The following is a 26,209-nucleotide window of genomic DNA, read 5'->3' on the forward strand; positions in this document are numbered from 1 at the left end:
TGTGTTACTGGTTGCATGTGGATTGTCTCCATGATTATGAAAGAATGGGTTTCGTAACTAATCTATTCTATTAGTGGTGATGTGAATCACAAATATTGATGTTTAGCCTGTTGTTTATTTATTTCTTTTTAAGTTCAAATGAATTTGATTACATTTTTCTGTTGATTGTGTTAAATGTGTTTCATATCTCAGCTGTTGGATGGACATACACCTCCTTGTGCTGAAGTTAAGAGGTTCATTAAGAAAAGAATGCTCTTGTGCAAGTAGAATTGGTTCATGTTATTGTGGGTCTAACTACCACGTGTCGTTACACAAAGAAAAAAGTTGATGTGATTGACAGATTTTTATTCATGTTTGTTTATACTTTTGTTCCCATTTAGCTGCTTTTTCCACTGTATCCCTACCTAAGACATTTACTAACTCTAATTGCCATCACTAGAATCATTGTTGATTGTAGTTGGTGACTGCCTATTTTATTGTTTCTCGAAAGTATCACTACTTTTTCCTGTTTTTGTGTTGTTTCAGCTTTTGGTGCTATCATTAGTTGTCTATCTTCCATTAAATGGGGATGAGAATGTGGGAATGCCTATAACATGGTATGGGCTTTCTATCTAACCTATTTGGTTAGTGGTGATGTGATTGATATCAATTCATTCATTTCTTCTTCCTCATTAAATGAAAAATTTGGTTATTCAACTCCACTACCCTGCATTTCCCTCCTCAATTTGATTTGAATTCAAAAAGGTGAGATTGTATCCTGGATTTTTTCTATAAAAGGATGGTTGGTGAAGCACATTGAATGCACAAACATTCTGATTTGTTGTGTTTGCTCCTAAGCTGAAATTATTTCAGAATTGAAGTGTTTACATTTACATATATTTCATCAAGTCTCTTTATCTCCTTTCTTTTTACTGCAATGCCTCCACCATTTGATATGATTTCTAAGATGCATCCTCCTAGAGAGGCTTGGAGGCTGAAAGTTAGGGTTCTAAGGCTTTGGGTTGTACCCTCTTTTGGTAACCATGAGGTTGCTAACTCAATGGAGATGATTCTCCTTGATGAACATGTTAGCCCCTATTAGTTTCTCTTTTAAATATGGTCTTACTTGCTGTTTTTTAAGTTTTCAAATTAAAATTATGTGTTTCATTAGTCTGATTTGTTGTTTTGTTCCATTTATAGTGTGAAAAAATTCAAGCTACAGTCAAGAAACCACTCCTTAATAGGTTTAGGGATCATATAGTTGAAGGACAAGTTTATAGAATGGCATATTTTAGTGTTGTGTCAAATCATGGTAGTTATAGAGCAACTTCCCATGAATTCAAATTGGTTTTCCTTCACCGAACCACTGTTGTAGCTGTTGATGAAGATGTTATCCCTAAGACTTGTTTCAACATGTTTCCTTTTTCTGAGCTGCTGAACATGACCCAAGATTATGATTTTTTAGTTGGTGTGTATATCTTGCTGCTGTTCTGTTATTTAAGTTTTTTAAACAAATCCTTTTAATAGTTAATAGGTTGTGTTTATTTGGAATAGATGTCATTGGACTTTTAACTTCAGTTGGAGAAGAGAAAGAATATGCAAGAGAGGGAAAAATTGTGAAAATGATTGCATTGGAATTAACTTCAAAAGAGTATGTTTCTTAAGTCATTTCTGGTGCTTTCTCTTTATCTTTTAATTATCTTTTTTGCTTGTTTTTTGTTTGATTCTTTGTGATCTTTTGAGTTTCAGTCTTACAGTGCGATGTGCATTGTTTGGGGATTATGTTAATCAAGTAAATCATTTCCTTGCCTCTGGGTACGTGGAGCAGTCTGTTGTAGTTATTCAACTTGCAAAAGTCAAGTTCTTTCGGGGTATGTTGTTTTTTTTTTCTGTACATCTCATGGCTGCTGTAGGTGTTGTCTCCAAGAAAGTTTTGCTAGACTCTTTCTTTGTTTCTGTGTAGGTCAAGTAGGTCTTCAAAATGTGATGTATGCCACTCAAATGTTATTTAATCTTGATATTCCTGAAGTTGTTGAATTCAGGCAGAGGTTAGCATGCTTTCTTTTGTTGATGTTTATTGTATTTTTTTTTACAAGCAATCTGGAGTAACAATTACAACTATTTGCATTAATTTTCTTTTAGTATGATTGAGCAAGGTGTCAGTGGTACCCAGCCACTGTTTATTGCAAATGAGGGTAAAGTTCTCTCCTTGGAAGATGATTTCATGCGTCTAACTAGAAAATGCACTATTGAAGAGCTTCAAGATAACAATCAGGTTGTTTTCTTTTGAGTTAGTTGTGTTTTTGTTTGTTTTATACACAAGTGAGCGAAAAAGAAAATGAAACAAGGATTTCCAGATCTGTTTTTCCATTCCTGTTGTTAATTAACTTTGAAATGCCTATTGGATAGGAGGGTTCTTTTATCATTTTTGGAGCAATCCAAGGTATTGTTGAGGATGGAGGTTGGTGGTATTCTGCTTGTGTGTGTGGAAAGGGTATCTATCCTCAAAATGGTGCCTATTACTGTGATTTTTGTTTGAAGCACATAACTAATGTCACTCCAAGGTCAGAATTTTTATTGAAAAATGTGTTCTCATTTTGTAGAGTGGACTGTTTATAAAAATAAGGTTTCTTGGTATTATGTATTTGAATGATTGTCTTCCCCCTTTGTTCTTCTCTCTCCAGATTTAAAATTAAAGTGACAGTTGAAGATCATACTGGGGAGGGTATTTTCCTTCTCTTTGATCGTGAGGCTTCCTATTTGCTTAAGAAATCATGTGCTGATTTGTTTACTGAAGTTCAAAGAGATGCAAGTGTATGTTGTTAGTTTTTTTTCATGTGTTTTCACTTTATGGGATGGCATGTTCCTTATTCAAACAATATTTCTTATGTGTTACTTTCAAAATAGGTTATATGTGGGGATACTTATCCTCCCATATTCCAAGGGCTCATTGGAAAGAAGTTGCTGCTCAAGGTTGATACCAAAGGTGTCCCACATGATACATTTTATGGGACTTTCCAAGTTACGAGAATTTGTGATGATTCCACCATCATTGCGATGTTTGAACTTCCCAATTATGATGCTGATGATGAGTCTTCTCCAAAAAAGGTTAGATATACATGCAAATGTTTTTAGATCCTGTTAATTCATCATTAATTTCATATTTTTTGTTTCTTTATTGTGCTGTTGTCAATTTCTGTTATGATCATTACCTATTTAAACTCTTATTGCATATGAATAGGAGCATGATTTACACAAATCTGTTCCTGCTGGAAAAGCTGATGTTGGTATTAAGAAGGAGTCTTCTGATAGTTTTATCAAAACTGAGAAAGATGCTGGTGATTGTGCTGGGATTTTGTGTAAATCCCCAGTTCTTATAGATTTTTTGGCTGAAAAACAGCCTGTTATTTCTGTGGGGACTGAATTTGTTGGCTTAATTGATGGTGAGCATGGAAAGGAAGAGAAAACTCCCAGCAATGATACTCTTAGTGATGATCTTTCTATTGAAATCGATATATTGCTTAGCTCAACGGAAAAAGAAACTCAGGTGCTGATGTATAATATTTTATTCCTCATTCTTATGTGTGCTATTTCTAATTGTATTTTGCATTCTTCAGTGAGATTCATACGTTTTTTTAATTTCTTTCTCATAGGAGTTGTTGTCCCATGTTCTTGAAGCACCTTCCCAAAATGGAGAGAAGCTTACCCATGAAAATCATGTTGTGACCTCCAAGAGTAAGAGAAATTTGAATCCTCAGTTTGAAGAGGTTGCTGTTGATGCAGATGGGCGTGGGTTCAAGGTTGCTAAGGTTAATGGAGTTTGATTGAAGGTGTGGAATTGAGCTGCTGTGTCTAGGTGTAGGTGTCTTATATAGTTTATCTATAAGTATTTAGGAAGGCTTGTGGTTCCAAATAGATGGACATGTAATCATGCTGGCTTGATGGTATTTTGATTTGACTTTTTTGGATTGTGTCCAACAAATAGGATTGTTAGATATAGGGGTTTTGCTTTTGTGATTGCTCGTGTAATGTGCCAAGTATGTCTATTCTGAACTCCTCCTTTTTGTAATAGTGACTTTGCTAGGGATTGGACACATTTTCAATGTTGTAGTCTCTTTAGGTTACATACTATAATATGTAGCCAGATGTTGGAATCCTCCTTATCATAGGGGAGATAGCCATATGTATTTGTGTAGATCACTATCAGTCAAATTTTAATGAAATGCAGCAGTTCTTCTTTTGTATTTGTTTATTTGTTTATTGTTGTACAATTTTTGCTTTTCATGTTGATGTTGATGCCCGTTAGTTATTAGTGTTAGTTATAAAACTTTATTTTCCTTCATTTTGTCTCTTATCAAAGGTGTGCATGGTTATATCAGTTTTTTGTTGATGTGTTTCAAATCTTTTGCCCCGATTCATTCCCCTCCTCCTCCCCCTTTTTTTTGTTATTTTTTTTTCATTTGTTGCTTATAGAAACTTAAGTATGTGCATCTCTCTTTTCAATGAATTAGGTTTACTCGCTTTTCACATTTCAACCTTTTTTTCTGTTTAGTTCGAGTAACAAAGATGTCTCATAACTCAGTTCGTGCTAGAGAGTATAGGCGAAATTGTTTAAAAAGAAAGCGAACACAAACTCATCATCGAAATGCAAGAGGTTAGTTTTGGATTGAGATTCATGATATTTTTAGTGGTTTATACTCCAATTTTTACTGATTTGATATATATGCGATTGTTTGTAATTTTTTTGTTTTGTTTTGTAATGCTTTAGAGGTCCTTGATTCCTCGGTGCCTGTTTTATCTTTGAATGATTATATGGGTAATTTTTATTGCTCTCTTTATATTTTTGTATTTAATCTTTTTGTTTCTAATAATCTATTTTTTTATTTTATATGTTTTCAATGTCTCTATTTCTTCTTATGTTTTAGAAAATTTATTTGAGGTGTCCCAGAATGTTAATCAGAGTTCACATTTGACTTTGTCAGGTATAATAATATATTTAAGTATTTTATCCCATTTTGATTCTTTTCTGTTAAATTATATTTTAAGTTTCTTTGGTTTATATGTAATAGCAAATGTATTTAAGTCATTTATTATTGTTTTTTTATGCTTTTAAACCTAAAAGGGTTATTTTAACTATTAGTAGGCCAGAGAATTACTAATTAAACATATGTCTAGACTTTTGTATTGGGTCTCTTTTTAATTTGACAACTCAATTAATATTTTGTATAATTAAATGTGATGTAAGGTAATTATAATAACCCTAAATTGTGATAAGTTGTTATTAAATTAGGTAATGTAATCGTAAAATTGTTTAGTTGTTGTTTACATGGCTGAAAGTTATTGAAGTACCTAATAGTTGATTCAAAGCACACAGTCATTGAAGGTAATTAGATTAGCTACTGTAAGCCTGACCATCTATCGTATGTGGTAAATATAATTAATATCATTGTAAAATTCTTTATTGAATTGTTTGGATCAGTAGATATGTTTAATTTATATAGTTCTTTCAAACATACATAAGGACTACATCCTTTTTGGTTATTGAAGGTTTTAATTGGTTTTGTCCGCTTTTTGGAAAACTGGCCGGTTTTAAGCGGTTCACATCCTTCTTCGGTTCAAACCTAAACTTGATCTGGTTAAACTATCGGTTCGAATGGTTCGTCGGTTTAATAGGCTGAACCGGCAGATCTAGTCTGATTCTTATAGCTATAGTTTTATGTCATAATTAGTGGTTTTACATTAAAAAAATGTTTAATTAATTTGTCCATTCTTCTAATTTTTGCAAATCTTCTATCTGTTCCATATAATTATTTTTTTTAGTTCTCTTTGTCAAAATTTGTTTTTTTTTTCAACTTCTTCAATTATCCCTTTGTTGATAGTGATTTGGTCAATTGTATCGCGAGCTATTTACAATAAATAATGTCATGCATGGATTGAAGTCAGAGAAAAAGAAAGGCTTGGTAGCGAATTAAGAGAAAAAATTGTGCAATGACTGAATTAAAGTTAAAAACAACAATTTATGCGAAATTGTTTTGTTCATTTTCATACTTTATTATATTTGTAATGTTTACCTTACATGTTCATTCTTAAATAATTAATTGAATTTTTATTACATGAATATTTTCTTTTCTATATTTGGTTGTTGAATATATCTTTGCATAACTTTGTCTTATTTTAAATCAAAATGGATGATATAGACCAATCAAAAATATATAATCCTTCGATAAATTCATTCAGTCAAGTTGGTTCTGTTATTGATCATCCTCTGTTCTTGCAAAGTGAGATACAAGGTACGCTCTCTTTCTTAAATCATATATTATTGAAGAATAGTAAAATAGACTGCTTATTTATTTAGTGTTAAAACATCTGACTGTGATTATGTCGTGAGATGTTATTCAGTAACTGTAAAATAAAAATAGTGTTTTGTGATATATTCTCCTCACAAGATTCAAATGAGTCAAGTATTTAGTCTATATAATATCTTTATGCTAATGGTTTATTCATGCTGTGTTGAATCTATTTTGTGTCATATAATTCAGATGAGGTTCTTTTATTGTTGTGTATATTTTTCTCAATTTTATGTCTACCAGGTTGCCTTGATGTTGGTGACCCTAACTATGAATGTTCAATTTGTGGCGCGTGTTTCTGGTTATTAAAACGTGTTGAAAGAGAGTCTACAGTTAATCGTCCTATTTTTACTGCTTGTTGCTCAAAGGGAAAAATCCAGTTACCTTATCTTCAAAAGCCCCCAGATCTGTTATATGATTTGATCAATGGACATGATAGCAAGAGTTTGTATTTCCAAAAAAATATTCGATCTTATAACAGTATGTTTGCCTTCACGTCTCTTGGCGGTAAGGTATTGGATTCTGTGAATGATGGGAGGGGTCCACCGCAGTTTATAATAAGTGGTCAAAATTATCATCGGATTGGAAGTTTGCTCCCAGTTGCTGGTGAGAAGCCTAAATTTGCACAGTTATACGTATACGACACTCAGCATGAGATAATGCATAGGCAGCGAATTTTTGGGTATGTGTGTTTGAAACTTTGTTGTTTAGTGTTTTTGTTGTATTTTCCTGGTGTTTTATTGTTATCTGTATTGTGAATTAGGTTTATAGCTGTGACTTCATATATATACTGTGTTTTGTTCCTGTTATAATATGCTATTAGTTATTTTTTGCTAATAAAAGATTTTTAATATCAAAATATGTTACAATGGTATTTCTGTGTGGTTTTTAAATATATTTTTTCTGGTTAATATATTTTTGTTTTAGGCAAACATCTGAGATAGATAAAGAGTTGATAACTGAGTTGTTGCAAATGATCGATACTCATAATGTCATAGCACAGTCTTTTCGAAGAGTTAGAGAATTATATGAGTGTCATCCATCTGAGATTTTCTCATTGAAGTTGTATTCGCAACGGAACGTTGATCGAAGAATGTACAGTGCTCCCTCTTGCGATGAAGTTGCTGCTTTGATTGTTGGAGATTTTGATTCGTCGGACCATGGTCGTGACATTATTGTTCGATCTACTGGTGGTCGGTTGCAACGTATATATGAAACTCATGCTCTGTATTGGCCCTTACAGTATCCTCTGTTGTTTCCATATGGCGAGGATGGTTATCAGCTGAACATTGGTTATCGTGGTCAACAACTCGGATATGTTCCTGGAAGGAGAACAAGAGTTTCCCTCAGGGAATTCATATGTTTTCGTCTGCAGATTAGGGAGCACAAAGATGGAATTATTCACAAGTCTAGGCGGTTGTTTCAACAATTTGTTGTTGATTGTTTCACGATGATTGAGTCGCAGAGGTTGTATGAGATTAGAATGAAGCAAAGTACAATTAGAGGAGAAGTCCTTCAAGGAATAGAGGAGGCTATGCATCGTGGCGATGATGAGGCTTCTTCAATTGGGACACGAATCATTTTGCCTTCCTCCTTCACTGGTGGTAGACGTTATATGTTTAACCGTTGTCAGGATGCCATGGCGATTTGCAAACATTTTGGGTATCCAGATTTGTTCCTCACTATTACGTGTAATCCAAATTGGCCTGAGTTTCAGCGGTTCACGGAGTGGGAGCGAATTCCGATCGCTGATCGTCCTGATATCTCTTGTCGTGTCTTTCATGCCAAGTTGAAGTGCCTCCTTAGTGATCTCAAGGAAGGTGTGTTTTTTTGTCCACTTAATGCAGGTAAGTTCTTTTCTCGGTTAGCATTTCAATTTATGTTAGTCGTGTTTGGACATGTAGTTGTCTGGCTTCTTCAGGATGTTTTTTGTATTTTTTAGGTATGTATACTATTGAGTTCCAAAAAAGGGGTCTACCGCATGCACACATGCTACTGTGGCTTAATGCGGAAAGCAACTTACAAAGTGTTGAAATTGTTGATGAATTCATCTGTGCCGAGCTACCCAATCCCCAGAAATTTCCATCTCTTTATAATGTTGTCACCAAGTACATGATCCATGGTCCCTGTGGTCCACTTAGACCGAGTTCTCCTTGCATGAAAGATGGTAAGTGCTCAAAATTTTATCCGAAAAAATTCGTTGACCAAACGAGCTTTGATGAAGATGGCTATCCAATATATAGACGTCGTAATATGGGTGTCACAGTGAAGATCAATGATGTCGATATCGACAATAGATTTGTTGTGCCTTATAATCCACTGTTGTTAATGAAATACCAAGCTCACATAAATCTCGAGTTCTGTAACAAGTCAAACGTTATCAAGTATCTATTTAAATATGTTAACAAGGGTCCGGATCGGGTGACCGCAACTGTTGGAGAGAGATATGATGTTGGTGAATCTTCTCAGGTGGTTGATGAGATCAAACAGTATTATGATTGTCGTTATTTGTCACCGTCTGAATCCATGTGGAGAATTTTTGCTTACGATATTCATCAAAGATGGCCGTCGGTACAGAGGTTGACTTTTCACTTGCCCAACCAGCAACATGTTGTATTCGATGATGCTGATATCACTACTCATGTTTATTTGCGCAACAAAGATTTGTTGACGATGTTTACGGGTTGGATGATGGCCAACAGGCGGTTCTCGGAGGGGCGGTCTCTAACATATGTTGAATATCCAGGCAAATTTGTCTATTGTTTGAGGAGCAGGGAGTGGAAGCCAAGACAAAGGGGATTTTCAATTGGAAGATTGAGTTTTGCTCATCCCTCATCTGGTGAACTTTTCTACATGCGGATGCTTTTGAATGTACAGAGAGGTTGTACTAGCTTTCGAAGTATAAGAACCGTGAATGGTGTTACATATGATACATTTCAAGAGGCATGTTCCGCCATGGGATTCTTGATAGATGATAAAGAGTATGTTTCTGCTATTAAGGAAGTCGCCGAGTTAGCGTCGGCTGCGCAGCTAAGGAGGCTTTTTGTGATGTTGCTGTTATCTGGTTCCATGGGAAGACCTCTGTTAGTTTGGGAGCAAACTTGGACTTATTTGTCTGATGATATTCTTTACCGTAGAAGACACGAGCTGCAATATCCTGGTAAGATTTTTGTTTGTCGTGAATTTATTACAAGATAGGTAGGCACACACGCATCCACACAGTAGAGAAGTTATATTATGGTGCTAATATTTATTAATTATTGTTGAACGTAGATCTTACTATGAGTCAAGACGAGTTACAGACGTTTTGTTTGTTGGAGATTGAGAGACTATTGCAGAGTAATGGAAAATCATTGAGAAATTATGCTGGCATGCCCGTTCCTAATAACTCTTTAGTCTCTCAATTTAGCAATTTGATGCTGCTGCGTGAGTTGCAGTATGATACTGTTTCTTTGTCTCGTGAGCATGATGCAGATCTCTTAAAGTTAAATGAAGAACAGAGGGTGGTCTACGATAAAATTATTGACTGTGTTTCGAATAAGAAGGATGGGTTCTTTTTTGTGTACGGGTTTGGTGGCACTGGAAAAACTTTTTTATACAGAGTTTTGTCAGCTAGATTGCGATCTGAGAAAAAGATTGTTATCAATGTTGCTTCTAGTGGTATTGCTTCTCTGTTGTTACCTGGTGGTAAGACGGCTCATTCTATGTTCAATATTCCTGTTGATCTGACTGAAGACACTGTTTGTCGGATTAAGAATGACAGTCCAAAAGCTGAGGTATTTTGGTTGGCCGATTTGATTATTTGGGATGAGGCACCGATGACTAACAAATTAGCATTTGAAGCGCTTGATAGGACGTTGCGTGATATAATGGTTTCAGTCTCTGATAGGAATAAAGATTTACCTTTTGGTGGGAAGGTGGTTGTTCTGGGTGGTGATTTCAGGCAGGTGTTGCCAGTTATTCCAAAAGGTTCGTGTGCTGATATTGTCATGGCTTCCATAAATTCTTCTATCATTTGGAAATATTGCGAAGTTTTGCGATTGACAAAAAATATGAGGTTAGCAATCGGATCGGAACAATCAACTGCTCAGGAGTTAAGGTCGTTTTCAGATTGGATACTTCAAATCGGTGAAGGTCGATGTGGAGCAGTGGTCAACGATAAACTTTTTGTTGATATTCCTTCTGATCTAATCATTCCTGTCTTGGAAAATCCAGTGGAAGATATTGTAAATACAATCTATCCAAATTTGGTTCAGAATTTTTGTGATCCAAGTTTTTTCCAAGATAGGGCAATACTTGCTCCGACTGTCGAAAATGTTGAAGAGATAAACAATTATATAGTTGACTTGTTGCCCGGTGAGGAGAAAAATTACCTCAGTGCTGATTCGATATGTGGTAGTGATGCTTATTCTGATGTTGATGTTGATTGGATAACTGTTGAATTCTTGAATCAGATTAGGTGTTCTGGTCTACCTAATCATTTGTTGAAGTTGAAAATAGGCGTGCCTATTATTTTGTTGAGGAATATTGATCCGGCTGGGGGTTTGTGTAATGGGACTCGACTTGTCGTGCGAGATCTAGGGACAAATGTGATTGGTGCCGATATTGTTTCTGGTAGCAATGTTGGGGATAAAGTTTTTATCACTAGAATGAATATGATTCCTAGTGATACGGTTATACCGTTTAAATTCCAACGTCGTCAATTTCCGGTTTCTTTGTCGTTTGCAATGACAATCAACAAAAGCCAGGGTCAGACATTATCAACAGTCGGTTTGTTCTTGCGTCGTCCTGTGTTTTCTCACGGTCAGCTTTATGTAGCTCTTTCCCGAGTTAGGAATAGAAATGGTCTTAAGATTTTACTTTGTGATGAAGGATTAGTTGATACTGCCAGGACTGAAAACGTTGTATTTAAGGAAGTTTTTGATAAGATATAATGTATTTTTTTGTTATATGATTCAGTTTTAACTGTGTAATTTATAGTTTTGATTTTGTGTATATGTTCTTTGTAGAGGGCCATCTTCTTTGGGGTATTTTTAAAATTGTCTCAAGCATTTCGTGTGCACTAGATGCATTATTCTTTATGAACCATTAGTTTCTATTAAGTGAAAATTAAAGGATGTTGTGAAAGAAAAGTATTCATACGTTTTATAAATATAGAATATATTAGTTGGAGAAAAAGAAGTATACGTTACCAATAAATATATAAATAAATAAATTGCATAATATATACTGTATTTAAAAGAAAAAAAGAAAGAGTACTCCGAATCAATAAATTTCACGCAACTAATCATTAGTATCGGAATAACTGGTTTAAATTGCATAATATATATTGTATTTATAAATATGTGATACTGTATAAGTAGATAATTGTGCTTTTTTGATAAATTTTGATGATTTATATTTTCATATTTTGTTTTAATTTTTTTTTTACTTGGAAAAGCTATTTTTTAAATACAGTTATTTTATTTGATATGAAAAAGATATGAAAAATGTATTTCATTACGTGGTTTTGAAAATATTCAATTTTATTAAAAAACTTAGTTATTTACTTTTTCTAAGTGGATATTGTTTTTTACAAAAAAAAATTAAAGAAACTATATCTTTAATATATTAATAAGAATAAAATATGACCTATTTATTAATAAAAAATAATTATTTATCTTTTCTTAGAAAAAAAACGTTAGATCATATGAATGCAGATTTTGATTTTGCTCGGTCAAAAAAATGTTAATTATAATCTAATTATATATTTTGTTAGGAAAAAAATTTCTTTGTGCTTTCTCTCTTCTATTTTTTTTATTATTGTTTTCGTTTTAATAATTAGGTCAAATTCTAATTTCATGTTTAATATTTTAAATCTTTTATTTTAGTGCAGAATAATTTTACACCATTTTAGTATTATTTCAATCTTAAAATTGGTACAAATTTTATATATTAGGAAATATTTTGTATTAGACTATTCAGATTTAAAGTATGTAATTATGTAATAAAATGTTATGCATTTATTATAGTTCATCTATGTTCTTTTTTTATATTAACCTTTGATTTCTATATAATGTAATCAAATGGTCTATATAAATGTGGGATATTGTATAAATAGATAATTGTTCTGCTTATTTAAAATATACTCTCTTTTTTAGTGGATAACTTTGATGATTGATATCTTTATATTTTATTTTGATTTTTTTTTGAGTTTAAAAAGCGATTTTTTAAAATATAGTTATTTTTTTTATATGAAAAGGTTATTTCATTACATGCTTTTGAAAATATTCAATTTTATTAAAAAAATTACTTATTTACTTTTTTTATTTTGATATTGTTTTTTCGGAAGAGAAAGATAAGCAAAGTGTATTCTTAATATATTAATAAGAATAAGATATGAGCATTTTATTAATAAAAGTAATTATTTATCTTTTCTTATAAGGAAAAGTCAAATCATATCAATGTAAATTTGATTTTAAATTTGTCAATAAAATTTGATTTTAATGTAGATTATATCTTTTGTTAGAATAAAAATTCCTTGGTGCTTTCTCTCTTCTATTTTTTTTATTATTTTGGTTCTAATATTTAAGTCAAGTTGTAATTTGATGTTTGATATTTTAAATCTTTTATTTTAGTGCAGAATAATTTTTCTTGCTTTTAATATTATTTCACTCTTAAATTTGATACAAATTATTTGTATTAGGAAATATTTTGTATTAGGCTATTGAAATTTAAAGTAGTAAGTGTTGCACTAAAATGTTATACATTTATTAGAGTTTATCAATGTTCTTCTTTTATATTAAAGTTTGATTTCTATATAATATAATAAAATGGTCTATATAAATATGAGATATTCTATTAGCACATAATTGTCGTGCTGATTTAAAAAATATCCTCGTCTTAATTTATTACGTGGATTTGATGGTATTAAAATTTATTGAAAAATTTGATTATTTGTTTTTTTAAATCTAATATTGTCTTTTCCAAATAAATTGAAAGAAACTATATTGTTAATATATCAATTATTTTACTTAATCATTTTTGTTGAAAAAAAAATATTTTATAATAGTTAATACCAGATTTGAAATGCGAAAAAAAAGCAAGAAAAAATATCTTTAAAATAAATATAAAAAAAATACCTTCATAAAGTAAATTGATCATAACATTTATGTGACAATGGGATTTAACCAAACAAAATTGCTATAAGATGAGAATGGTTTATATTCTCTGACACTAAACAATTTTGATGGACTATATGACTACTTAGACATAAGAACGTGAGATAAAATTTAATCAATTTATTTTTTATCAAGATCTAAAAATCAATAAATTTTTTATATTTCTAACATATATATTTAATTAATAAATATATTATTTTAATTTTGATGTTTCTAACAAATATATTTAAGTAATAAATATATTATTAGTAATGAATTTTTTATAATGTCATATGTGAATTTTTTCTTAGTACCTCTTAACATACTTGCTTGGAGGATTATGTTTTTATTAATACAATCCTATCAATTTAGCCATAACCCTAACTAAAGTTAGATAATGTGACTTTGGTTAATTTTTTTTCCCAAATTCATCACTTTCTCCCTAAAAGACCTTGGAGCTCAGCGCATTTTCTTCATCCCTAAGCTGAGTGCATCCGTCGGAGCATTTCCCTGTGGGCTCCGTCGCTGAAGTTTCTTCTTCTCTCGTGGGTTTTGGCGACATGCAGGGAAGGTATAGATATCTCTGCGATTCCATTCGATTCTACCACGAAGGTGTTCTTCTGTCGGTTGCGTGTCTTCTCTGTCCCCAAGGTTCCTCTTTCTGTCTCTGTCTTGGTCATACGGCATTTCTCCATCTCCATTTCTGTGATTTAGATAGCAGATGTTGGCACCGCGATTCAAGAGGTATATGTGGTCTAAATTCTATTCTCCTCCTTTTGAAGCGTTAAGGTTTCCTTCTCCAGTTTCAATTCCTTTTTTCCTGATAATTGTTACTGTTTTTCTTATGCATCGTTTAGTTTTTAGTTGTTTGGTTTCTGATCTACTCATGGTGATTGTTACTTTTTTTTTCAAATCAATGGTTCTCTCATATGTTTGTGCGTTTGGTGTTTCGGGAAAATAATTTTCTTCTTTGGGGTTTTGCTGAGTATAATTTATATGATGTTCTTACTTCTATTGGACTGAAGTTTACTGTAGTGTTAGGTATACTTGACTCATGAAATTCTGTTCTTGCTTTATTGTGAATTGTCAAATCAGCAATATGTGGTAGGTACTTGGTAATTTGTAACATGTCTCTTCCCACATTGTTTTTGCTCTTTTTCTATCAGTATTTGGTTACTTGTGATATCGTCCTAAATGATGTGTGTAGGGATATCAATCTATATATGCCTATTAGTCTATCTCTGTCTCATATGTGAAGCTTTCATTGTAAGCTTTAGTGTTTGTTAACTTTGGGAGTTTATAACTCCAACTCCTCTGTTTATCTTCTCTTATTGGTTCTGAAAATTTCTCTTTATATTTTCTTCTTTTGGTGTTGTTGTTCTATATATGTTGGGAATGAATAATCGTGTTGATTTGGTGGAGAAAATCACTCCGTGGAGGGAATCATGGAAAGTGCATGTTAAAGTTGTGAAGTTGTGGTACCAGAAGAATACAGCTTTGGATCCTTCTCAAAATCTGTTGCATATGGTCTTAATGGATGAGAAGGTCAGTTTTATTTTATTTTAGGGTTTCCTTAAGTTGTTGCCACTTTTCATTTTTTTTAAGTATGCTGAAGGGAATTTTTATTCTTTGTTGCAAATTGATATGTTTTTGTTGTTTTAAATTTTTTATGAATTGTTACTATGCTCTTTTCATTTTTTTTTAAGTATGCTGAAGGGAATTTTTATTCTTTGTTGCAAACTGATATGTTTTTCCTGTTTTAATTTTTTTATGAATTGTTACTATGCTGCTTGGATACTGAAATTTGTTAATAAATTCAAAATAGTAACCATTTTTTTTTAATTGCAGTTACACAAGATCCAAGCTACCATTAGAGATGAGCTTATATCAAAGTTTGCTGTGTCTCTAAATGAAGGTGATCTGTATTTGATAACCAATTTTACAGTTTTGCCAAACACTGGTTTGAACAGAGTGACCAAACATCGGTTCAGACTTTTGTTCCAATACAAGACCTCTGTTGTTTCTGTGGTCTCTCCAAGGATAACTCATTCCGGGTTGTGTTTTACATCAATAGATGAAATTGATCAAATGACAAGGGACCACAATTTCCTTATTGGTTTGTACAAGTTTCTTGCTCTACCCTTTTAGTATCATAGTATTCTGTTTTACCAAGTGTGCTTTCTGATTCAAAATTGTATATATTTCAATTTAATTATTAGACTTTGTTGGGATCATTACTGGTGTTCGAAAAGAAAGAGATGTAGCATCATATGGGAAGCTCATCAAAGCAGTTGTGCTAGAAGTTTTTAGTCATGGGTAATATATCTTTGAGTTTCTCCTATATCAGTAGTTATGTTCTATGCATTCAATTTTTTTTTGTGTTCTAGGCTTTATGTTTATAACAATAAATATATAGTTACATCCTTTTGATCTTTTGAAAGTTATTTCTCTAGGAAAAAGGTCCAATGCAATGTGTTTGGAAATGCTTATGATCTCTTGGAATATGAAAACTTACAAAAATATCCAAGATCTCCACTGATTGTCCTTGAGTCTTTTAAAATCAAAGCAATTGAAGGTTAGTTTCAGGCATATTCAGGGAATTTTTACTCTAATATTTACTTTTCTGAAATCTGATGTTTTCAGTTTAATATGGTTTGAGGCTAATAGAGTAGTATTCTTGCATGCAGGTGGAGTAATTCTACAGAATGTGATCAATGTCTCTAGATTATTCATTAATCCAGACATTCCTGAGTCTGTTGAGTTCCTAAGCAGGTTAGTTTTGATAAGAGTTTTGTAGATCTACAAGCTGCTTTGGTTATTTAGTTGGTATTCATGTATATGTTTTGTGTTATGAATATTAGTTATTGTGTCTTTTATGTAGATTTAGTGTAGCCAGTTATGGATTCTCAAGACTTGTGACCAATGACCTTGGATACTTAATTTCTAAAGTTGATGGTGATTATTTCAATCCCAAAGAGATCAGTAGTATTCAAGATCTTGATGTAGATAACAGGGTACTGTTTTAGATTGGCAAACTCTGCATTTAATACTTAAATTTCAATTTCTTAAACATGTGTGTTTGTGTTTATATAATTGTTTTTATAATTTTACAGGATGCTCATTACTTTGTAATTGAGACAATTAAGGAAGTTATGGATGAACCAGATTGGTGGTACTACTCATGTGTATGTGGTCATCCTGTTGTTGACCATGAGGATCTCTACCTTTGTGATGCTTGTTGTTCATGTGTTGAACATGTTATGCTCAAGTAAGGTTCATATGTAACTCTACTATTCAATGCATTAATTCTCAATCTTTTGGATTTTTGGTTGGTTCTCTCTTATGTGTCACTCTATGTGTTGTTAAGCAGCTTTAATTTATTGGTTTTAGTTATCATTCTTGGTTGTTAATTGTGTTAGGTATAGGATTCGGGTAAAGATTCACCATGCTGGGTGTGATGTTTTGTTTGTTCTGCTTGATAATGCGGCAACAAAACTATTTGGAAAAACCTATTCTGAAGCATTTCTCAGGATAGACGAAGAATTCCCTGTTGATCCTAGTGTGCTTGCAGTATCAACTCCTTCATATTGAACCTCATTTAATATTTATTATATATTTTTTTTTCAAGTTTATTGATTCTTTTATATTGAACTCTCAAGGTCTGTCGGTCATATTCTCCATAAATGTTTGGTGATGTTGTTGGAGAGGATAAAGTTTTCAAGGTTGAAATTCTTCCTGCAGTTGATCCAGATTACTCCGGGTCCTTTAAAATTGTAAATGTCTTTAGTGATAATTCTGAACCAGCTACAACTGATGATTATATGAATGTATGATTTCTCACTCTATGTTACAACATGTTCATGCATTTTTCTTTTTTCTGAATCAATGGATTCGATACTTATTCTAACCAAATTATCCCAGGCAAGGCTTCATGATCCGATTTTTCCACCAATCTACGATGCCTGTTTGCAGTATGGAATTGGGGAAGATTACAAGACTCAAGTAGTTTGTGATAATTCTATTCAATCAGAAACTATTGAAGATATTATTACTGATCTTATTTCACCTAATCGCTGTTATTCTGATGTTGAGAATGTATGTTTTTTTTCCCTCATTTCTGATAAAATCTGTTGGTTATTTCTTTTTGTTATTCTTCTTACATTTTTTGCTAAAAAGTCAGTAATTGATAGTTTTGTAAATTATTTGAAATTTGAAATGCTGTATTAATTTTTTCTTTGCTGGCAGGGTGGTTTTGTTTTCATTCTTGGAACTATATCATCTGTTTTCAAGAATCATAAGTGGTGGTTCTCAACTTGTTTATGTGGTTCTCTTGTGTCAGCTAATAAACAAATTTTATCATGTGATCTATGTCAGCTTCAATGCATTGATGCTGTCCCAAGGTGTTTTGTTCTTTAGTTTTATTCTGTTTTCCTAACTGATTATCATTTCATGTTAACTCAAAATTTCCTTGTTTTTTCTTGGTTTTCAAGATTCTGCTTGAAGATTGTAGCTTCTCATGCAAATGGCAACAATATATTTGTTCTCAAAGATCGTGAGGTTGTGCAACTGATAAAGACAAGATGCTCCACCTTTTTGGATAATCACCTAGAGTTGAATCAGGTTGTTATCTAGCTGTGGTTTTAATTAGTATATAGATATAGATACACTTAGTTCGTATTTATTGGCATTCGTAAGGAAAGCCTCAATTATTATTATGCTATTTTTTAAGTTTGTTTTTTTTGTTTTTAGGGATCTTATTGCAAAGTTGTTCCATTGAAACTCATTTCAAGTCTTTTGCACAAAAAAGTTGTATTCATGGTTGATGCTAGGCCTGTGGGTTATGAGATGAATCGATCTGTGTATATTGTTCAACAAATCTGGGATGATGCCTCTGTTATTAATGTTTTTGAGGCCGCTGCTGAGATGAATGAGCATAAAATTTGGTTGGATAGTTTTTGTAATTTGTTCAATTATTAGTATTTAAAAATATCAATAACTTAGAGGTTTTCAATTTTTTTCAGATTCATGTTCTGGTTGATTCTATCCTTGAGGTTGAAGATACTTTTAGCCAATGTGGAAGTGATCATGAGGCTGTTGAAGATCTAGATGCATTTTAGTTTAATATGTTAAGATAGTAGTTTAAGTTGTTGTTGTGCATGATCTTGATGCTTTTTAGTGTATTATGCTCAGATACTACTTTAAATTGTTGTTTGATTTGTAATATAATGGTAGTCTTTTCTCAATTCTAATATGGATATATATGTGATATTTATATATTTAATGAAATTCATTTTTTAATTACAGCAGAAAAAATGTGTTTTTTTTATGAGTTTCAAATAATCTGGTGCAATAATTAATCAATTATTAATCAGTATTAAAAAAGAAATGATAATTGTGAAAAAAAATATAGATAGTTTTTAATACATTGCTTTTCATTACGATTTAAATTTATTCAACCTAAAGTTGAATTTAATTGTTATTAAAAAATATATATCTCTTTATTTTTTTTGTATTTAATCAAATTCCTTTTTAATTACAAAAAAAAATAATATGCGTTTATTTTATCAGTTTCAAATAAACCCATGAAATAATTAAATTATTATTAATCAATATTAAAAGAAATGATAAATAAAAAAAATATACTGGTCAATAAAGTTGTTTTCATGACTATTATTAAGTATATTTAACCTAACATTCAATTTAATTGTTATTAAAAGATATATATCTTATCAATATTTTTAATTTTCTTTTTTGGCAAAAAATGTCAATTCAAGGGTGCCATACTCCCATTAACACATAACTTATGTTGTCCCTTTTCTTAATTTTGTTCATTTACGGGTTCTTTCTTCTCCTTTTCTTTCTCACTATGAAACCGGAATTCCTTTCCGTCAGCTGATCAATCGCTCCTCGCACTCGCCGTTTCCAGAATCAGAAAGCCAACTACCCGGAGCTCGGAATGCTAATGATTTCTTTCAACCCTAGGATCTTTGCTTTCTTCTCCAAGTTTCGTTTTGTCTTCCCTAGCAAACTGTTTCTACGAGCCGTGTTCTCCTGGGAGTTTGTTCCTCGCCGTTCATCTTATTTATGGATTTCTCAATTTTCTGCTCAGATTCAACATCTCAGATCCTTGTGATGAATTTTGGCATCTGTTCCGCGATTGAACCAGGTTTTATTGTCTATTGTTTCTGAAATCCCTAATTGAACAAATTCTGATGTATTTTGGTTTCTCTTCTATGGTTAAGCGACATTTTATTCTCTAGGGTTTGTGAAATTCCTAATCTTTCAAATTTTGTTCCACTTTTGGCATGGGTTTTATTGTTTATGGTTTCTGAAATCCCTAATTTTTCAAATTCTGATGATTTTGTCAATGGTTTCTGAAATCCCTAATTTTTCAAATTCTGATGATTACTGGTATCTGTTATATGGTTAATGGACATTTTATTCTCTAGGGTTTGTGAAATTCCTAATGTTCCAATTAATTATGGTTGTACTTCGGACCTGTTAGTTAATTTTGTAGATTCTCTAATTCAGTGCTAATTTGGTGTCATTTTGTAGGTTTAATTTTTTGGTTTGAAAAAATATTTTTGTTGTTCTTTATCTGAGCTAATCTTCTTAGTTTGTTATTGTGTTCTTCTTGATTTAATGATTCGGCTCAAGAGTTGATTATCAATTTTCAGTTTCAATTATGGAATCTATGTTTCTGATGGGAATAAGTTTACATGTCTTCTATTTCAGCAGTCATACTTATTGGGAATAGTATTATTATATAGTCAAAGATAGGATCAATCAGTAGGTATGGTTTCTTTATAGATTTATAGATATATAGATAGATAGGTAGATAGATGTATATAGATTCATAGATAAGTTGATATGAGATATCTATCTATATTATATAGAGGTATGGGTAAATCTAATTTAATTACCTATGGACACATTGAATGTCATATGTCAATCAATCAATCAATGTAGCCAAGGAGTGTAAGAGAAACGTATTCTACAAGCTTTGCCTTAGAAACTTGCTCATTCCTCTTGTATAAGTAGTAATGAGGTGATGGAGTATTGTGTTGATTTTTCAAGGGCTATCACTTGTTCCTTACTTGTCTTTTTTCTCTTGCATTCCTTTCTCTTGAGATAAATCTGAGATCCCACACAGTTTTCTGTTGCTGCTATTTTGTTCTTTAATTTCTTTTTTTTCATCCACATTCTTTGATCTTTAGTATTTATTTATTTATTTGATAAGATAAGATGAGTCTTCCTATTGATCCTGTTCAGAAAATCTCTCCATGGAAGGAAACTTGGAGTATTGAGGCTAAGATCTTGACCATTTGGGAAGATGCTAGCATTGTTAATGAAAATATGCAGAAACTGTTACATATGGTGTTGATGGATAAGCAGGTGAGTATTGTATTTTAAATATCCTGTGTATGTGTGTTTGTGTGTCCCGATGTTGTATCAAAAACTCAGTTTTTACTTAAGTAAATTGTGTATCTGATCAGTTTTAGGATGTAATATGTCATGGTATGATATTTAGAAATGGTGATATGATCTTTTTCCTCTTTTTTAATTTGCAGCACCACAAGGTCCAAGCAACTGTTGACCATGATTTGATCACAACTTTTATTCATCAGTTAAAAGAAGGACATGTATTCATTATTTCTGACTTCAAAGTGATACCTAATGGTGGATTGGTTAGGGTTACAAGACATCGATTCCGCATCCTTTTCAAGTGTAGTACCTCTGTTGTTGCAGCTGCAGATAGAGACATACCTAATCCTGGTTTAAGTTTAACCTCTATGGACGAGATTCTTCAAAAGCGCTCTGATTATGAGTACCTAATAGGTAAGTTTCCCTTTTTGAGATTTGACCTGGAATAAAGGTGTTTTAAAGTGAGATTAATAACAGCTGAATAAAATGTCTTGTGTTATTGTATCCTGTGGTTGAATCTTTTCTGCTATATTATGACTAAACAGATTTTGTTGGGGTTCTGTGCGGATTGAAAAGGAAAACTGATGTTGAGTTTAATGGAAAGATATTCAGAGTTATTGTCCTTGCAGTTTTTGCAGATGGGTATCCCTTCCCTTTCTATTTTTTATTCTATTCTATTTTAAATCATGTTATGCCTGTTTTCATATTTTTTATTATTGTTGGATTATTCTATTGTTGTTGCTCATTTTTTATAATGATTACCCAGGAAGAAAATCCCCTGTATTCTTGTTGGTGAGTGTTCTGCTCTTATGGATATCAATAGTTTGAAAAAGTATCAGAGAGCACCAGTTCTTATTCTGGAATCTTTCAAGATCCAAGTCAATGGAGGTGAAAAGTTGTCCATGTTGCACATATGTCTGAGTTTGATTTCTTGATATATTTTTGTTTACCAATTAATTGTTTCTTTCTCACTTAGTTTCTTCTTATTGTGTTTCGTGATTTTTAGATAAAGTTAGTCTTCAAAATGTCATCAATGTTTCTCGGGTTTCAATCAACCGTGATATGCAGGAAACATGAATTTTCTGAATGGGTTAGTTCCATTCAAACTCGTGAAATTTTGTCGCAATGAACTGACAGTTTCTGTCTTTGTCTCCATCCCTCAGTTGCTTACTCTGTCTCTCTATTGCTCAGTTTCTTATTCTCGCTCTTTCTCTATATTTCTCACTCACTCTGTTCCTCTCTCTCTCTTTCTCTCTCTCTCTGTCTTTCTCACTCTCTCTCTCTCTCTATGTGTTTTTCTGAAATTGTTTTACTGTAATATTTTTTTTTCATAGATACCATATCGCAAGCCATGATTTCAGTAGACTGTGTAGTGATGAGAATGGGGATTTAGTATGTGTAATCGATGATGAATCTTTTGACTGGAAGCTAATGCGGACTATTGCTAATCTTAAAGGAAACAATGAGGTGTGTACTATTAGGTTTTTTACATGTTCTAGGCTATGTAAGAAGTACTCATGTTAATTGATTTTTCGATATTGTAGACAGGGCTTGTGCATTCAATTCTTAAATTTTTTATTTTAATAGGATGGACAATTCTTTGTGGTTGGAAAAATTAAAGAGATTGTTGAAGATCCAGAGTGATGGGTCTTTTCTTGTGTTTGTGGTCATCCAATTGTTGGTGATGATAATATGTTTCATTGTCAGCTGTGCGGCAAAGAGGTCCAGCATTTTATGACCAGGTAAATCCAGGTTATGATTTAGAAAACTTTTTTGGATCTATTATGATTCAATAATATAAGTTAGCTTCGCTTATCACCTTCTTGTGACTCTCACAAATAGATTAATCTGATGTTTAGTTTCTTGGTTATAGTTACAGGATTAAGATACTTGTTGAAGATGGTACTTCTTGTGGAATGTTTGTGTTGTTAGACAGTGCGGCGACTAAGCTATTAGGGAGAACCTGTTCTGATGTGTTTTTGTTGTTAGAAGATGAAATGGAGGTATGGTTAATGTTCTTAAGTTTTATTTCTGTATACTTTATCAATAAGTATTTCTTATTCTTCAATTTCATTCATTAATTAGTGATCATTTTTGAATATCTATGTCAGAAAATTGAGCACCCATATTGTCCACAGTTTTTTCATCAACTCATTGGGAAAGAGATTGTTTTCAAAGTTCAGGCAAAGCGGATTAACAGTCCCGGTTATTGTGGTACCTTTAAAATCATCAATGTCATTAGTGATGCACGTTTTTTCAGGAAAGTTCAGTCTGATCAGTGCATCAAGGTTAGTGCGGTCTCTTTAAGTTAGATACTAGTGAATTAGAGGAGTCATTTTTAGATATAGTTTCTTGATCGCCAGTTTCTAATTCTTTGGCTGTTCTTTTGAATGCTATCCTTTACATGCCAATATGATTTTGCCGCATACTTTACAAAGTTGGCTTCCATTTGTGATTCATGTTTTTGTTTCCAAACTTTAAGGATGTTACTTCTGATTCGGGCTTTAGCCCAATACTTGAAGACTTCTCTCAGTGTGGACAGCTTAGAAGTTATCACAACCAAGTTGTTTCTGGTGTTCCAATACAACTGCATAGTGTTAAAGAGATGCTTGCTGACATTCTTTGTGCTAAAATATATTCTTCTGCATCAAGAAATGTTAGTATTTATGCTTATGTTTTCAACCGTCTCAAATGTATTTCAACATGTGTAGTATGATAGAAACATGTATCATAATATGCCAATTACTGTTTCTCTACAGGATCAGATTTGTATTTTGATCGGTGAAATTATTGATGTGCCGAAACATCAGAAGTGGTGGTACTATTGCTGTTTGTGTAATGCACCTGTTTCTCATGTTGGAAATTTATTTTATTGTTATCTGTGTAAAGTTGAGTGTTTTGATGTCATAAGAAGGTATCTATTTTATCTCTTGGAGTTCTTGGTACCAGTTTTTCTTTTTGCTTAATTTCATCTTCTACAACTGTCTCTTAGTGTATATTTTTTCTTTTGTTTACATTATTTAGGTATCGCATCAAATTATTGTTCCCATTCAAATGGGAGCAATATTTTCATACTTGAGGATGATGAGTGATGCAAATACTGAAAAAGAGTTGCTTAGATTTTTGATGGACGATTGTCAAGTATTTTTTTTTTTTATTTATTTTTTTTCAGTGACTATGGTTCAGGTATGTGAATTTTGCTAATGTACCTATTCTTTTTTTTTTCTTTTTCTTAGTCAACGGATGATTACACTATTCCGAATAGCATGATTTCTCAGTTGATGAACAAGAAAATTGTCTTCATAGTGGATCCTAGACCCATTGGATATGATTTGAATAAATCTCTTCATGTTGTTCGTGCAATATGTGATGATGTTGATATTGTGAGCTTTTTGGAGGACTCCATCCATGATAATCAACAGCAGGTGGTACCATTGTTATGTAAATCTGATGTTGCGTTAGTCCACTCTGTTTTTTTTTTTTATCAAGTTAACCTCAATTGCTATATTGTTATGTGTTTTTCATGGGCGATGTATTAAGTGTTACTGATGTTATTCCTCTCTTGTTCCATTTAGAAATTTCCTCTGGATCCTTTGTTCCTCATTTTCCTTTCGAATTTAAGAATCCTGTTGAGTTTCACTCCAATGCAACCGTTCAATGTTCGTCGAGCTCAGCTGCTCCATTGCATGATGCTTCACCGATTTCCGTTCTGAACTGGAATTGTTGGGTATTTCTTTATCTAATGGCTTTGATTCTTTATCTATTAGTAAACTATGTTTACACTATACATATATGGATACATGTATGTGGTTAGCTTTGGTTTCTTTATTTGTTTAATATTTCTGTTATACTTTCCAAATTTTTATCATACCTGATTTCTTTATATCTCAATTTGTTTTATTTATTTTTTATTTTTTTTTTTTTTTTTCTTCTGTGTTCCTTGTTCTTTATTTTGCTGTGTTTCTGTAGACTGTTAACATGCTTTCATGCAAGAATCTGCTCTCACAAGGTTCCAATTTAGTTGGCAATCATCAGCCTCTCACTATTAGGGAGGAGCTTCGGAGGGCTTTGGACATTGTGAAATACTAGCGATGCTGTGGAAAGGATGGATGAGTGTAGTGCTAATTGTTTCTTACATTACAATATATATTTATATAGATTCTATAATATCATTGCAAGACTCTGAAGATTGTTAGAATTTTGCTTAGTTGTGTTAAGTACTTAGAAAATTGGTAAGTATATGTTAATGGATCTATTTTGGTATGTAATTATCAACTCATTCTTTGGAGTTGTGATATTTATAAAAGGTATTGTTCTCTTTCTTGTGCTTAAATTTGTATGTATCGTTATTGTATATAGATGTGGGGTTTGTTTGGTATATATATATATATATATAATATATATAATATATATATATATAATTATAATATATATATTATGTTTTGTTCAACTTATTAAATGTATGCAATAATTTAATAATGATTCCAAATCATTTAAAAATGTATTTTTTTAATGTGTTATAATTTTATATTTAGATTTAGATATCTTATGTAAAGGATATTTTTTAGTCAATTGGTTAAATGTATTTCTTATTTATTTATCATGTGAAAATATATATTTCAACAAATTATAAAACATAAATTTCAATTACTAAAAAAAAATCTAATGAATTTTTAGTAATTTTACTTTTATTATTAAAAATATATCAACTCTACTAAAAGTAATAAAAATATATTATTCATCCTTTTTATTTTTTCGATTTATAGTTCCAATACTCAATCTTGTTGTTTTATTAATTTTTTTTTGAATATCTAATCAAGTTATCTATTAGTACTTTAATAGTGTATAGTTAGATATTTTTTGATAAAAAAAAAAGTTAAAAATTTTAGTAGCAAAACGTCGGTTCCACTCATGAGACATTAGCAGCCCTAAGTGATCCCCGTGCAGACTAGCTTGAGAGTCAGGGAGACGTTTCAATCTCATCGCTCCAGAGAGCCTACCTCCGTTCAGCAGCTCTGGCCGTTGTGCCATGCGGATTTGTAGTATTGGAAGTTTATCGGAAGGTCTTACCCTTGCATGCTCTGTCTCCCTCGATGTTTCTGTCTCCCTTGGTCACTCGGTGTCTCTGTCTCGTCTCTCGGTGTCTCTGTCCTCTCCGCAACCAGCTCTTGCATGTTCTTAGGTAATTTTTTTTATTAACTATCAAATTTATGATTGAAGTCTGGTATAGTGAAACTCTGTGAACTTGATATAGTGAAATGTGTTACTGAAATAGTGAAGCTCTGTGAACTCTGATTCAACTGATCTGAATCTTTAGTT

The 26,209-nt window shown here is 32.1% G+C and overlaps 4 protein-coding genes and 1 long non-coding RNA gene across 5 annotated transcripts; all 5 read left to right on the top strand.

The window, feature by feature from the left end:
• The first annotated feature begins 916 nt into the window (after window positions 1-916).
• On the top strand, window positions 917-1,599 carry LOC140175755 (uncharacterized). The gene is made up of 3 exons (XM_072204304.1): window positions 917-1,066; window positions 1,180-1,443; window positions 1,558-1,599. The coding sequence occupies exons 1-3, from the start codon at window positions 917-919 to the stop codon at window positions 1,597-1,599; spliced, it is 456 nt and encodes a 151-aa protein (XP_072060405.1).
• LOC112716420 (uncharacterized) lies at window positions 1,156-4,219 on the top strand. Its single transcript, XM_072204034.1, has 9 exons — window positions 1,156-1,630; window positions 1,729-1,850; window positions 1,943-2,027; window positions 2,122-2,254; window positions 2,389-2,543; window positions 2,664-2,793; window positions 2,887-3,087; window positions 3,221-3,526; window positions 3,633-4,219. The coding sequence occupies exons 1-9, from the start codon at window positions 1,602-1,604 to the stop codon at window positions 3,801-3,803; spliced, it is 1,332 nt and encodes a 443-aa protein (XP_072060135.1). The 5' UTR covers window positions 1,156-1,601; the 3' UTR covers window positions 3,804-4,219.
• Window positions 4,220-4,545: 326 nt separating this feature from the next.
• Window positions 4,546-11,260, top strand: LOC112717925 (uncharacterized). The gene is made up of 7 exons (XM_025769846.1): window positions 4,546-4,633; window positions 4,748-4,795; window positions 4,905-4,961; window positions 6,570-7,008; window positions 7,254-8,173; window positions 8,269-9,486; window positions 9,600-11,260. Exons 1-7 carry the CDS (start codon window positions 4,546-4,548, stop codon window positions 11,258-11,260), a joined length of 4,431 nt encoding a protein of 1,476 aa, XP_025625631.1.
• Window positions 11,261-14,860: 3,600 nt separating this feature from the next.
• On the top strand, window positions 14,861-15,613 carry LOC112717926 (uncharacterized). The gene is made up of 2 exons (XM_025769847.3): window positions 14,861-15,010; window positions 15,314-15,613. The coding sequence occupies exons 1-2, from the start codon at window positions 14,861-14,863 to the stop codon at window positions 15,611-15,613; spliced, it is 450 nt and encodes a 149-aa protein (XP_025625632.2).
• A 988-nt stretch (window positions 15,614-16,601) lies between these two features.
• LOC112717928 (uncharacterized) lies at window positions 16,602-17,829 on the top strand. The gene is made up of 3 exons (XR_011866356.1): window positions 16,602-16,733; window positions 16,885-17,560; window positions 17,711-17,829. It is a non-coding gene; the product is annotated as an uncharacterized lncRNA (long non-coding RNA).
• The last annotated feature ends 8,380 nt before the right edge of the window (window positions 17,830-26,209 follow it).

Source organism: Arachis hypogaea, chromosome 10 (genome assembly GCF_003086295.3).
Source record: "Arachis hypogaea cultivar Tifrunner chromosome 10, arahy.Tifrunner.gnm2.J5K5, whole genome shotgun sequence".
Lineage (NCBI taxonomy): Eukaryota > Viridiplantae > Streptophyta > Magnoliopsida > Fabales > Fabaceae > Arachis > Arachis hypogaea.

Coding starts and splice junctions, on each gene's coding strand:
- LOC112717925 (XM_025769846.1), top strand. CDS start 4,546: ATGTCTCATAACTCAGTTCGTGCTAGAGAGTATAGGCGAAATTGTTTA. Junction 4,796..4,904: donor ATCTTTGAATGATTATATGG/GTAATTTTTATT, acceptor CTTATGTTTTAG/AAAATTTATTTGAGGTGTCC. Junction 9,487..9,599: donor ACACGAGCTGCAATATCCTG/GTAAGATTTTTG, acceptor TGTTGAACGTAG/ATCTTACTATGAGTCAAGAC.
- LOC112716420 (XM_072204034.1), top strand. CDS start 1,602: ATGATTGCATTGGAATTAACTTCAAAAGA. Junction 1,851..1,942: donor AAAAGTCAAGTTCTTTCGGG/GTATGTTGTTTT, acceptor GTTTCTGTGTAG/GTCAAGTAGGTCTTCAAAAT. Junction 2,255..2,388: donor AGCTTCAAGATAACAATCAG/GTTGTTTTCTTT, acceptor CCTATTGGATAG/GAGGGTTCTTTTATCATTTT.
- LOC140175755 (XM_072204304.1), top strand. CDS start 917: ATGCCTCCACCATTTGATATGATTTCTAAGATGCATCCTCCTAGAGAG. Junction 1,067..1,179: donor TGATTCTCCTTGATGAACAT/GTTAGCCCCTAT, acceptor TTCCATTTATAG/TGTGAAAAAATTCAAGCTAC. Junction 1,444..1,557: donor CCCAAGATTATGATTTTTTA/GTTGGTGTGTAT, acceptor TTTTAACTTCAG/TTGGAGAAGAGAAAGAATAT.
- LOC112717926 (XM_025769847.3), top strand. CDS start 14,861: ATGAATAATCGTGTTGATTTGGTGGAGAAAATCACTCCGTGGAGGGAA. Junction 15,011..15,313: donor TGGTCTTAATGGATGAGAAG/GTCAGTTTTATT, acceptor TTTTAATTGCAG/TTACACAAGATCCAAGCTAC.